This window comes from Leptonychotes weddellii, chromosome 10 (genome assembly GCF_054177405.1).
Source record: "Leptonychotes weddellii isolate Sample4059 chromosome 10, ASM5417740v2, whole genome shotgun sequence".
Lineage (NCBI taxonomy): Eukaryota > Metazoa > Chordata > Mammalia > Carnivora > Phocidae > Leptonychotes > Leptonychotes weddellii.
Window position 1 is genome coordinate 50,434,879 of NC_138378.1, and position 10,668 is coordinate 50,445,546.

The 10,668-nt window shown below is 46.4% G+C and overlaps 1 protein-coding gene across 3 annotated transcripts in view; it reads right to left on the reverse strand.

The window, feature by feature from the left end:
• NPAS2 (neuronal PAS domain protein 2) overlaps positions 1 to 10,668 on the reverse strand; it is a 156,156-nt gene that overhangs the window by 31,833 nt on the left and 113,655 nt on the right. For all 3 annotated transcript variants that reach the window (XM_081833411.1, XM_081833412.1, XM_081833413.1), the window contains exons 6-7: positions 9,867 to 9,987; positions 8,732 to 8,845 (exon numbers count right to left, since the gene is read on the reverse strand). In XM_081833411.1, the coding sequence (XP_081689537.1) occupies positions 8,732 to 8,845; positions 9,867 to 9,987 (235 nt within the window). The remainder of the gene's footprint in view (positions 1 to 8,731; positions 8,846 to 9,866; positions 9,988 to 10,668) is intronic.

Here is a 10,668-nt window from a genome sequence, read left to right on the forward strand (position 1 = left end):
AAAGACCTAGTAAAATTCTCCCTACTCTTTCAGAAAATCTAGGCTTTCTAAGCAAATTTCCGAGGACTTCCAGGGAATTTTAAGAGACGGTCTCTCTCATTTGTCTCTAAACCATGTGCCTTGCTGGAATGATCCACGGGCTCTGTCAGTAAGTGCCTTCATCAGTGATTTACGGTGAGGAAGGCAGGGGAATGGAAAGAGCGTGGGGTAGGGAAACCCCAGCCCCTAACAATTTCTTCAAGGGGCAGAGACCATGGAAATTAAGTGAATGTTCTGCAGAGCTTACTGCTGGCCTGGCTGCCTCTCAGTGCAATTTTATCAGTCCTTTTAGAACTGCTAAGGTTTTTAAGATGAAAATGCTCCCCGCAGGGGAAATTTCATTATTGCTTACAGCCTGTGCTCGAGAAGCTAGATACTTTACAGAGGGCTCCAGAACCAAGCAAACTCCTCTTCTAAATGAGCTTTCTCCCCCAAAACCTGAAGAAGCTGAGGGCTTGATCAAAGGTGACGGTAAATCAAGGGTGAAAGTTTTAACAGAGGCCAAGGGGAAAACCTTGGGGGGAAGTCAAGGGGAAGAAGATACTTGAAACATTTTGCCAGCTGTGTTTCAAATGACTTTTATTCACAGCAGGAGCCTCCTAGCAGATTCCAGAGTCAACACAGGAGCAAACTGCTCCCTGGGACTTCATGGTAATATTTAGCACTTAGAATAACTTCTCTGGCACTTCGTATCCCAAAGTAGTTAAAAAACGTTAATTAAGGATTTAATTAGTTGTTTCAATTTAAGTAATAGAAAAACATATCTAATTACAGCAGGCTTCCCGAGCCTCCTGGAAGGATTACCCCGTCGATGCCGGTGTGGCCCTATTCATCAGCCTTCTCCTTGCTTCCGCCACTCCAAGACACACACACACACACACACACACACACACACACACACAGCACTCACGCCACAGATAAAAGCAGTGATTACTTGCTACATTTTTTGCCCCAAGGGTCATCTTACTTGAAATTGATCTTCTCTTGCCCAGAGCTAAAGAGATGGGTTTCCCCTATGGCAGGAACTGGGTCTAGTTCTCTGTCTCCCGCCCTGAGCAGGCGTCTTGCACACAGCAGGTGCTCCACGTGTTTGTTGAATGTGTCTCCGACGAGATGACCTTCCATCGCACATCCAGACCACAGCTTAAGACCAGGCACCTTCTGATCCCAGCCAGCAACTGACGCACAGGCCTTGAGACCCCACGGTGGCTCCGCCTTGTGTGGCCCAGCCTGGTGCTGCTGGAGGCTGGCTCACTTTGGGAGGGTGCCCGTGGAGCATGGTCCTGGGTCCCACTGGCCCTCGGGCTAGCTCACCCACTACTAGTGCATTTGTAAATGGTCAGAAGGTCCCGGGCAAGGTCTGCTGCAAATCAGCAACAGCAGTCCCCGCTCTGAGGGGGCCTCATGCTTGGAAAGATGCAAGAGGGTGTTCTGCTTTTGGTCTTCCTACTACTAAAGGGGTCCATGGGGGGATTAAGCCCCTCTTTGCTCCTGAACTTTCATCACAGCCTCTAATTTTAGAGACCCTGGAAGAATTTTGCCCTGGGCGGGCACGCCCTAGGGATTCTGGCCACAAGAGAGCCCCGAGGTTCTCGAGAGAATAAGGGTGATTAAAGTCCTTCTCGCTTGGCACCTGGGGTTGGCTTCCAAGTCTGTCTGATGACAATGGTGACCTCCCAAGTCAGTCATAAGAACATAAGGATGACCGAGCAGGCAGGGCGGTCTCGGGTGGCATGAGACGTGTGTGCAAAGGGGTAGAAAAGAACGGGGAAGAAGCGGGGTGGGCATAGTGAACATAGTTCACAGCAAAGGAGCAGAAACAAATGGAAAAAGGGGTACCGACTGTTCCTTAGGACTGGTCCAGTCATCAGGCCTAAACTATTAAGTATTCTGATCAGAGATGGCCTGCTCATGATAAATTAGTTGCAACAACTGTAGGAAAACACACTAATCGTCCACACGGAGAGTGACAAATCGCTTTCTCAGCACTTCTCGGAACCAACGAAAATTCAAAGCCGAAAGGTGTCCAGGAAGACGTGAAACAATCGGGAGGCTCGCTAAAGGAAGAAAAAAGTTCTTAAATCTCATTTATGATAAATGTCCAAAACGTCTGGGTTAGAGTGTTGGACTGTTAAGGAAAAAATAATTTCTTGCACATTCACGAGAAATCCTCTCCCGCTCATTAAGCACTATTTTCAGGCTCTTCTCTCTTCTCTGCACAGCATGGCATGTTTCACCTGATGGGTTCTTGGGACAGCCGCAGCAAAATAATGCTGCCCGGTTTTTGGCCCCGGGGGGCACTGCCTAACTTGCCGAGGCAATCAGTGCGTGGTTCGTGCTTTCTTTCTGCCAGTGCTGTTTGGCATCGGAAAGAAAGAACGGGCTTGGAGAGAAGCTGGGAGCCATACGAGAAAGCTAGGGGTTTGCAATTTGCTGGATTGAAAAAATGACTCCGACGGGAACATGTATGTCTCACTTAAATATTTCTCCTTTCCCTCGGTGTTCATTAATTAAAATGAGTATTTTTCGGGGCCAGGAGGTTGTCATGGCATTGACAAGATATCCACCAGATGGTTGGTGTGGACGTAGGCTCAGGGAAGTGAACTTCCCACAGGCTGTCGCCCCCTGTCCTCCAAGTGGACGCCTTGTGCACACTTTTATCACAGTGACTGCACACATCTATAGAAGTGCCCCTGCTCCCAGGCTGAAGCAAGCAGGAGGACGTGTCTGATAAATGTCTGACCATTCCTCACTGCTCCATTTCAATATGGGCTCTAGATGCTCAAGCAGGATGATGCTCTGGGGTAACAATTTGTTCTTTATCGCGATCTTAATTCCTCTGCGACCTAATCTGGCAGCAATGTCCACTGCCAGAGAAGAATGTGGCACTTCCTTGCTGGGGTGGAGGGGACACTCTGCTTCTTGCCTCTTGGGGGCCTGTGCCAGATGGAAGAGACATTCCTTCCTGTGCTCAACTCACGTCTCCATTCTCAGTGAGGTCTGGTGGGTGTGGCTTTGTTCCCCTAACTGAGAAATCTCAATTCAGCTCAGGGAAACAAAAAACAAAACCCCCAAAGCCCTAAAATGAGGCAACCTACAGAAATCCCACGGAACATACGGAATCGAGTGTTGTAAGCTGCAAAGCCTCCCTTTCTGCCAGTATTTCAAATCTGGTTGTGTGGTTAGAGGCAAATAGGTAAAATGAGGGCAGGGAAACTTTTATACTCTGGTGTGTGGTTTCTGGAAAGCCCAGAGTGGAATGTTTGCTGAGGGTGACCTATTTGGAGCCACACCAGCAACTTTTGAAATACTGCTTTCTGGATTTCAGTCAGATGCACATTTAAATCCAAGTCTGGGGGAGGAGCAAGGGCTTAAATAGAGGATTGCCTTCTTCCTGGCACGAACTTATCTTTCAGGAACTGGAACCTGTTTATTAGGACCCCTTAAAGCAAAGACTGTTCATTATGCCTTGGAAAATCATCTGGCCAGTTCCTCTCCCATAAAAGTGGGGGGTGGGACCGTGGGACTTGGGTGGGGGTTGGGAGAGGACCCAGGGGCTCCTCTATATAACTGGAGAAGGAAAAAGATGGAACGGTGTATTTGTTCGTGGTATTTTAAAAAATGAAAAAAGTAATTTCATTTCAGCCCCATTCTGGAAATGATGTGAAGAGCAGAGGTAGACCGGGGGCTGCTCACACCAGCGGTCCTCCCTGAATCTCCAGGCCACATGGCCAAGGTCACACAGTAGGCTTTTTTAGGGGAAGAGGAGGAGACACGTACTTCTGTATTCCAGCTCGGATCCCTTCAAGATGGTTTTCACAGACTTGGTGAGAAACTGTCCTAAAGTGAAACAGTTCTAGGAAAGCTGTTTTCTTGTCTCACTTCCCGACATGTACTTCTTCACATTTATTAAAGAATCTAGGTTAAAGATGTGCAATCCTGTCTTCCGTCCTCTCCCCTGCCTCGAACATCTGAAGCAAATGATGAAGTCCTAAGGAGTGACCAAGATGTGCAAATAGTGAAGCAGGAGAAAATTCCATTTTGTTGATGCATTTGGGCAACGGTGCTGTGTCTACCCAGCCCTGGTGAACGGAGAGCGTCAGAGGGACAGGGGCAAGGTGGTGAATCTAGAAATGTCCAACCGGAGAGTTTAATCGCCTTAACAAGGGCAAAGGTACCCTTATGCCTCTCCACACCCCAAATTCCCAACCCCGCCTACTCCTACCAGTGACAGGGCAGACGAATGCTGAGCGGTTACGTGGGTTAGCAGGCAAGCAGATGGTGTCTTCATCTGCGTGACTTAAGGGTCACCAAAAGCTCCCTCTGGATCCGTATCCCCCGTCTTCCCTGCCCTGCAGCCAACACGTTTCCCTTTCTGCCCTTTGGTATAAGGCCCAAGGGTTCCTATAGACGTGGTTTTCGAGTTGCAGACCATGCCTCCATCAGCCTTAAGGCTAACTGGGTGGTCAAGTGAACAAGAGGCAGGGAAGAGAGTGGGGCAGGAACAGTCCTGGCGGGGATGCCTGAGTCAGGGGTCCGGTTAAGGACCTCGGGGAACACCCAGGGAGCCCAGGGGGCTAAGGAACTTGGTGGTGGGGGACACAGACTAGGGAGCAATGGAGGCCAAAGATGACCTCACACTGACCATGCACGGTTGCCTAGACCTTCCAGTGCAGAAAATTCACAAATCACTGGAAGTTACACATGGGCCAGTTTACCCAGCACGTACTGAAGTGGATTTAATCTTCACTTTGGATTCAAGGTCAAAGGTGTATCGGGGGCTCTATCTCTGGGTGGGCTCTGGGGTCCGTCAAGGAGAGCTGTATTATCAGTTCTCAAGGAAAAGCCAGATTTCCCCATGAGTCAGAAGTCGGGTCTGAATCCTGCTGCTGTCCCTGACCACCTGTATGTGCAGGACCAAGATCACTGAGCCTCAGTCTAGCCAATGTACTTGTGTTGAGCCTTATTTATGTACCAGGCATGGACTGCGTAGGCTCACAGATGAGTAAAGGTCACTGTCCTTTCCACTCCATTATTTATAAAAATGAGAGCCTTGCATCTTCCTGACAGGCATCAAAGAAGAATGGACCAGGCCATGCCCCATAAACTAAACAGCCCTACAGACATGAGAGAACTTTTCCCGATAATGGGCCAGAGTAGGGTTTCCTATGAAGTCCTCTGAAGTGTGAGCAGGGATTCTATTAAAATAAAACCAGTATTCATTGTCTGTTTTCTTCTATACTTTACACATTGTTTTTAAGTGTTTGCCAGGCCTGGGAACTCAGGGAAGTGGCAGGGGGTGGCTTTGTGTACAAACCACATTTTCTAGTGTCTGTATTTGATACTTTGACATTTGGGGCCTTGCCGACCCTGAAGGAATTGCTCCTTTCTGGGTTAGCCAATTCCTAGAAATAGTGAATGACTCACCTTCCCGTGCACCTTTCATAGGCAAACCAACCCATCTAGAGCCCACACCCCAACCCAGGCATCTGACAACTAGAGACAGCCCTTCTACCCAAGAGCCCACTAAAATGATTCCAGCTAGCCAAACTGAAGCCTGTTTACACTGCCTTGCTCCTTCTTTTCCAGAGAAGCTACACGAGTGGCTCTTGCCCACATTTTCTCCTGTTCGCCCTGCCCCCTGACCTCCCTTGGTGCTTCCCCATGTGGCCTCTGTGGTGTGCTGGGCCTGTTTGGAGGGATCTGTGAGTATAAACCTCTTCTTTCCTGACAGTCATTTCCATGTCTGTGTGTCTCACCATATTTGACTTAAAACAAATCTTGGGTACCGTGAAAGCAGCTTGGTACATGGGCGCAGGACATCTGGTGTGCACAGGTACAGACATCCTGTACCAAGGGCATGCCGCGTGGCAGGGACAGGCCTGTGTGCCGCAGCTACAAAACAAGCTTAGTTTCAACATAGATTTGTGGGAGGCAGCAAAGCAATGGGGTGAAGGGTAGGAGTCCAGGGTTAGAATGGGTACGATTGTAGGTCCCCCACTTTCCACGTGTGTGCCTCAGATTCTTATATGCATCACTTTCCTCCTGTTTAGATGGGATGATGCCAACAGGACTGCTTAAAAGGTTGGTGGGAGGATTCGATGAGATTATCAATGCAAAGACCGAGCCCAGGACCTGGGACTTGGGAAACACTCCTAAGTGAGTTATTTTTATTAACCCATTGTTCAAGGCTTATTGAGAAGTAAACCTACAAAATCAAATTTGAAGTATTCCTTAGAGTATGTTAAACCGTATTTTCTAGGTCAAAAATGACTGAATGCTGGTGATTTTATAGGGCTCCATCTTAGAAATTCATTTATCTCTGACATTTGTTGTTTATTTTCATCCAAGTGAGAATTATACTTCAGTTTTTCCACAATTACGTTTGGGGACTCTTGTCTCAAGAAAGCCCCCTAACTTTGATTTGTTCAACAGGCTCTGGAAAGACACTCTGGCACTCTTGGTTTTAAATTTTCCACTTTCAGTGCTGTGTGTTTATAGCAGTAACAGTTTCCAAAAGAAAAAAAAGAAAAAGAAAAAAAAAATCACACATAATTTCCACACATTCTTTCAGGCAAACAAACATGGTCTCAACTTGAAGTGAAAATAAAGCTTTGCTAGCTTAAAAAAAAAAAACAAAACAAAAGAACAAACCAACCAGGTATTCACAACGAAGCCTGCCTCTTTCCCGGAAACCCTCTAAACTGTGATAAGTGACAGGAAGCTTCAAAGTGATACTCAGCAGCAGCTTAAGAGAGAGTTGTGGAAATGGAAATTAACAAAGGATGCGACTGCGGCTCACCGGCCAATCACGTGTCGGTTCCTTAATTAAGCGGCGCACTGTTGTCATGGGGACACGTGGGAGCAGCGTCCCATAATTCCCACAGTCTTGGCACTCCCCACGGCCAGGGTGCCTTTCCCTTTCTCGCTGGCTGCCACATGGGATACTCTGCTATTCCGGCATCTGGCATGATGGCCATGGCACACATTTTAAGCGAATTCCAAACCCCTGCTTATATTAATTCAAGGATAAAGCTGTCTGGAAGGAGCGCCATCAGCGTGAGGAGTACCCTTAAAATTCCTACGGAATGGCATTCAGTATTACGATAGGGCGGTGTCTCTCTAAGTCCATGACCCCTTTCATCAAAACCCCAAGGTTCTTTTCCAATTGCACAATCCCAGCCCCACCTTCAGATCTCCTGCCCTAGAATCTGCATTTTAACAAGCTGCCTCACCCAGTGAACCCTACACCAGGACTGGCATCACTCTGAGTGCTAGGCGAGGCGCCTCTTAGGTCAGTTTCTTTAACTCGGTAGCCCGATCAGCTACCATTTACTTGTGTGTGTGGTTCATTAAACATTCATCTCACGAGGTTTAGGAACACCTTTCAGATGAGTTAGGTTAGGCACGGTCAGGCTTTGGCTCTACCCCGTGTAGCCCAGATCTAGGGCCCCACTTGTGAAAGCTGACCTCCCTTCACTTCCAAACACTCAGGAACACTGAGCCCTGTTTGGGTAGGTTCCCAGAGGGCCCCCAGTTGGCCCTGGAGCCCATCATCCAGTCATAAACCCTGAACACGTTGGCAAGACCAACACGCTTAGCAGCATCTAGTTGGAGCCTTTGAGACAAAGCATGTATATTTATGCAAGCAACATATAGCAGAGGATCGTCTAAGGGTGAAGGGAAGATCCCGGGTAGAGCCTCAGCATTAGGACTTGGGGCCATTATGTTGGTCGGTTCTCATGGAAACTCTGGGACTAATTAGGCGGGGTAACGGACCCCACCGTGGGTCTGGAGTTAAGTACCAGTGACAGAGCCTGCCCCAGTCCGGGCTGCCATCAACTCCCTATTGCCTCATCTTTCCCTTTTTTCCCATCTCTGCGGTCTTATGAAATGTTAGATCATTCAAAGCGATTTGTTTTGTGTTGAGGTTTGAGGCCTGGAGCAAACCAAACGCAAACCTTCCTGTGCTAGGCTTGACCGTGGAGCGGGGGTGGGGGTAGGGGTGGGGCTTGCTCTGCTGAATTTCTGGCATAGGGCCTGCATTCCCATTTTCCCCAAGTCAAAAGTGAAACTGAGGGTGTAATTCGAGTTCAGAGGTGCAGCCAGAGTTCGGATCATTAGTTATCTGGGTAATTTCGGAGAGTAAGATTTTACTGCTTTGCTGATCGGCTTGATAATTCATCCAGTGTGGATTGCTGGCTCGTCATAAAGTGGCCACTTCCTGTGCCTTAGGGTCAGAGGGAGCAGAAGACCTATGTACCAGACCCATGGAAACATGCTCACGACAGTAGTGTAAAAAGGAGAATAAAGATGCAGAAACCAAGGTTACGGATCTTTATGTCACCAATGCAGCCCTATTGGGCTGTGTGTAGGCTGAGCCTGTTCTTTATTAACTGTTACGTTTTTTCTCACAGTACAAAACTCTTCCATCAGCCTGAAACTAAGTAAATGGATAAAGTGCATTTCCGTGGGACTTTGTGCCCCGGCATAAACAAGTGTGGGAGTGCGTTCTTCTCGAATGGGAGATAACATTTACGAGCACAAAACGCATCTTGGGAACATGAAAATCCAAATGCAAATATGAAAAGCACATGTTCTCACTCCTCCTCCCTCGGTGAGTCTTATACCCCCGTGTGCACGTTTGCATGACAAAAGACACTGTCGCAATTATATGACAATTGAAGCTTACCATTGTTGTAAGAGCGAAAATTTCCTACAAATTTTATGTATTCATAAGTTGGAAATTCCTTTGGGTTCCAGCTGCCTCTGAGGAGATGGCAATAAAACTCTAAATCGCTGTCAGCTGGGTGGTCAAAGGAAAAAGAGAAAAAGAACGTGAATATGACATAGATTCTAGACCAAACAAGTTGTGTCTTTGCGTAACTCCCGGGCTTCAGTCTACACACGGCCAGGACATTTCTCTCACTACGACTGACTCTTGGACATGGTTTTATAACCTTTGAAGAACAGGGGTTTTCCCTCATAGCTTATATAGATGTTTTGCATCCCATACTTGGGCCCAATTAGTCTTAATTTGCTCACAGATGTCTGTGGTTGGTTATGTCGGCATTGATTAGTTCCGGCTGTTTTCATATGGTGTATTAAAACAAAGCTGCTCATATAGAGCTGCTCTCTTTAATCTAATCTTTTCACGTTGCTTTGAAGTAAAATCAGATGTACAACAGGACACATTATTCACGGAAAATGAACTAAGGCCTGAATGAGTAAGTACGAGGCACTTGCACGATCTCCCTCAATGTCTGTGCTTCGTTAACGGACACACGGTTCAGGAGGCACTGAGGCTGGCCTTCCATCCAGGTTGCCAATTTTGAGAAAAACTTTAAAATTCCATAAAAACTGCAAATGTATATAATAAATAACCAGATGACAGCCTCAGGAGAAGAGAATTTGGAGTTTTGACCTAATTATTCATTCTGCAGTTGGTGACTTGGTTATCATACGAATCTAGCATTACGGTATCCTCTAAAATAAGCAGATTGTGTGCTGATTTTTGCATTGTTTGGTACCAAAAGACTCTCGTGTTAAAAAAAAAAAAAGAGCTTCTTGTATTACATGCAAAACAAATTCTTATTCGTAAGCGCCATGCTTTCAAATTTTCCACAGAGAAGTTAAATGTCATACATATTCCAAACTCCAGTTTTAGCTTTAAATTTAAAATATACCTCTAAGGATCTTGGAAATATTCTGAGTCACAAGGAAAATTGTTCTTAAAATTAGTCCTCCCTTCTTAATTCATTCTAATCTCCTTTCAAAAGTAAAATTCTTATCTTTATATCTTGTAAAACTAGTAAAGTTAAACTTACATTTTAAGTATTCTGGGGAGGGGGAATCTGTCACAAGCATATGGGAAGAAAGCATTTTATACACTTCTGAATGTTCTTGTTCTGGAAGGAAATTTAACAAATTCTGATCCATGACATCTGACTGAAAAAGAAAATAAAGAACAAAGGTACACACTCAACGAAGATGAAAAACAAAAGCAAAAGCCAAAACTGAACATTGAAGACAGTTCAGAACTGGTTTTTGAAATGAAAAGTTCAAGATCCGATTTTCTGTGAAGACGCTTGAATCCATCACTCTGTCATCCTGAATTATAACCTAGAAGGGTTTACCTGCTCCAATGCAAAAGTATTGCCCATGGGCCCAAGAAAGAAGTAAGAGTTAAGTCGGACAAGCATGCAGAGAGTCCTACTCTTCCTGGAGGACCCCACCTGCCGACACTCCTGTGTTCTGGCCAGGGTGGCAGGGGCATCGAGGGACCCCCGGGCAGGCCCACTCGCTCATGGGAAGGGCCCCGAAGAACTCATAGGGTTCCTTTTCTGACCATTAGGCCCGCAAACGAACACCTCAAAGTGTCCTCAATCAAAGGAACTGTGCTATTTTTTCTGAGTGATTGGGCACTGAGATACAAACATACAACAGAGAATCTAGATACAGCACTGTCCAAGAGAACCGTCTAAGGTGATGGAAATGGTCTATCATGTGTGCTGTCCCTGTGAAAGCAACCAGCCACGTGGCTATGAGCACTGAAACGTGGCTGGTATGACTGAAGACTGGTTTTTTAAAATTACATTTATTTTTAATTTTTATTTTTTTAGAGAGAGT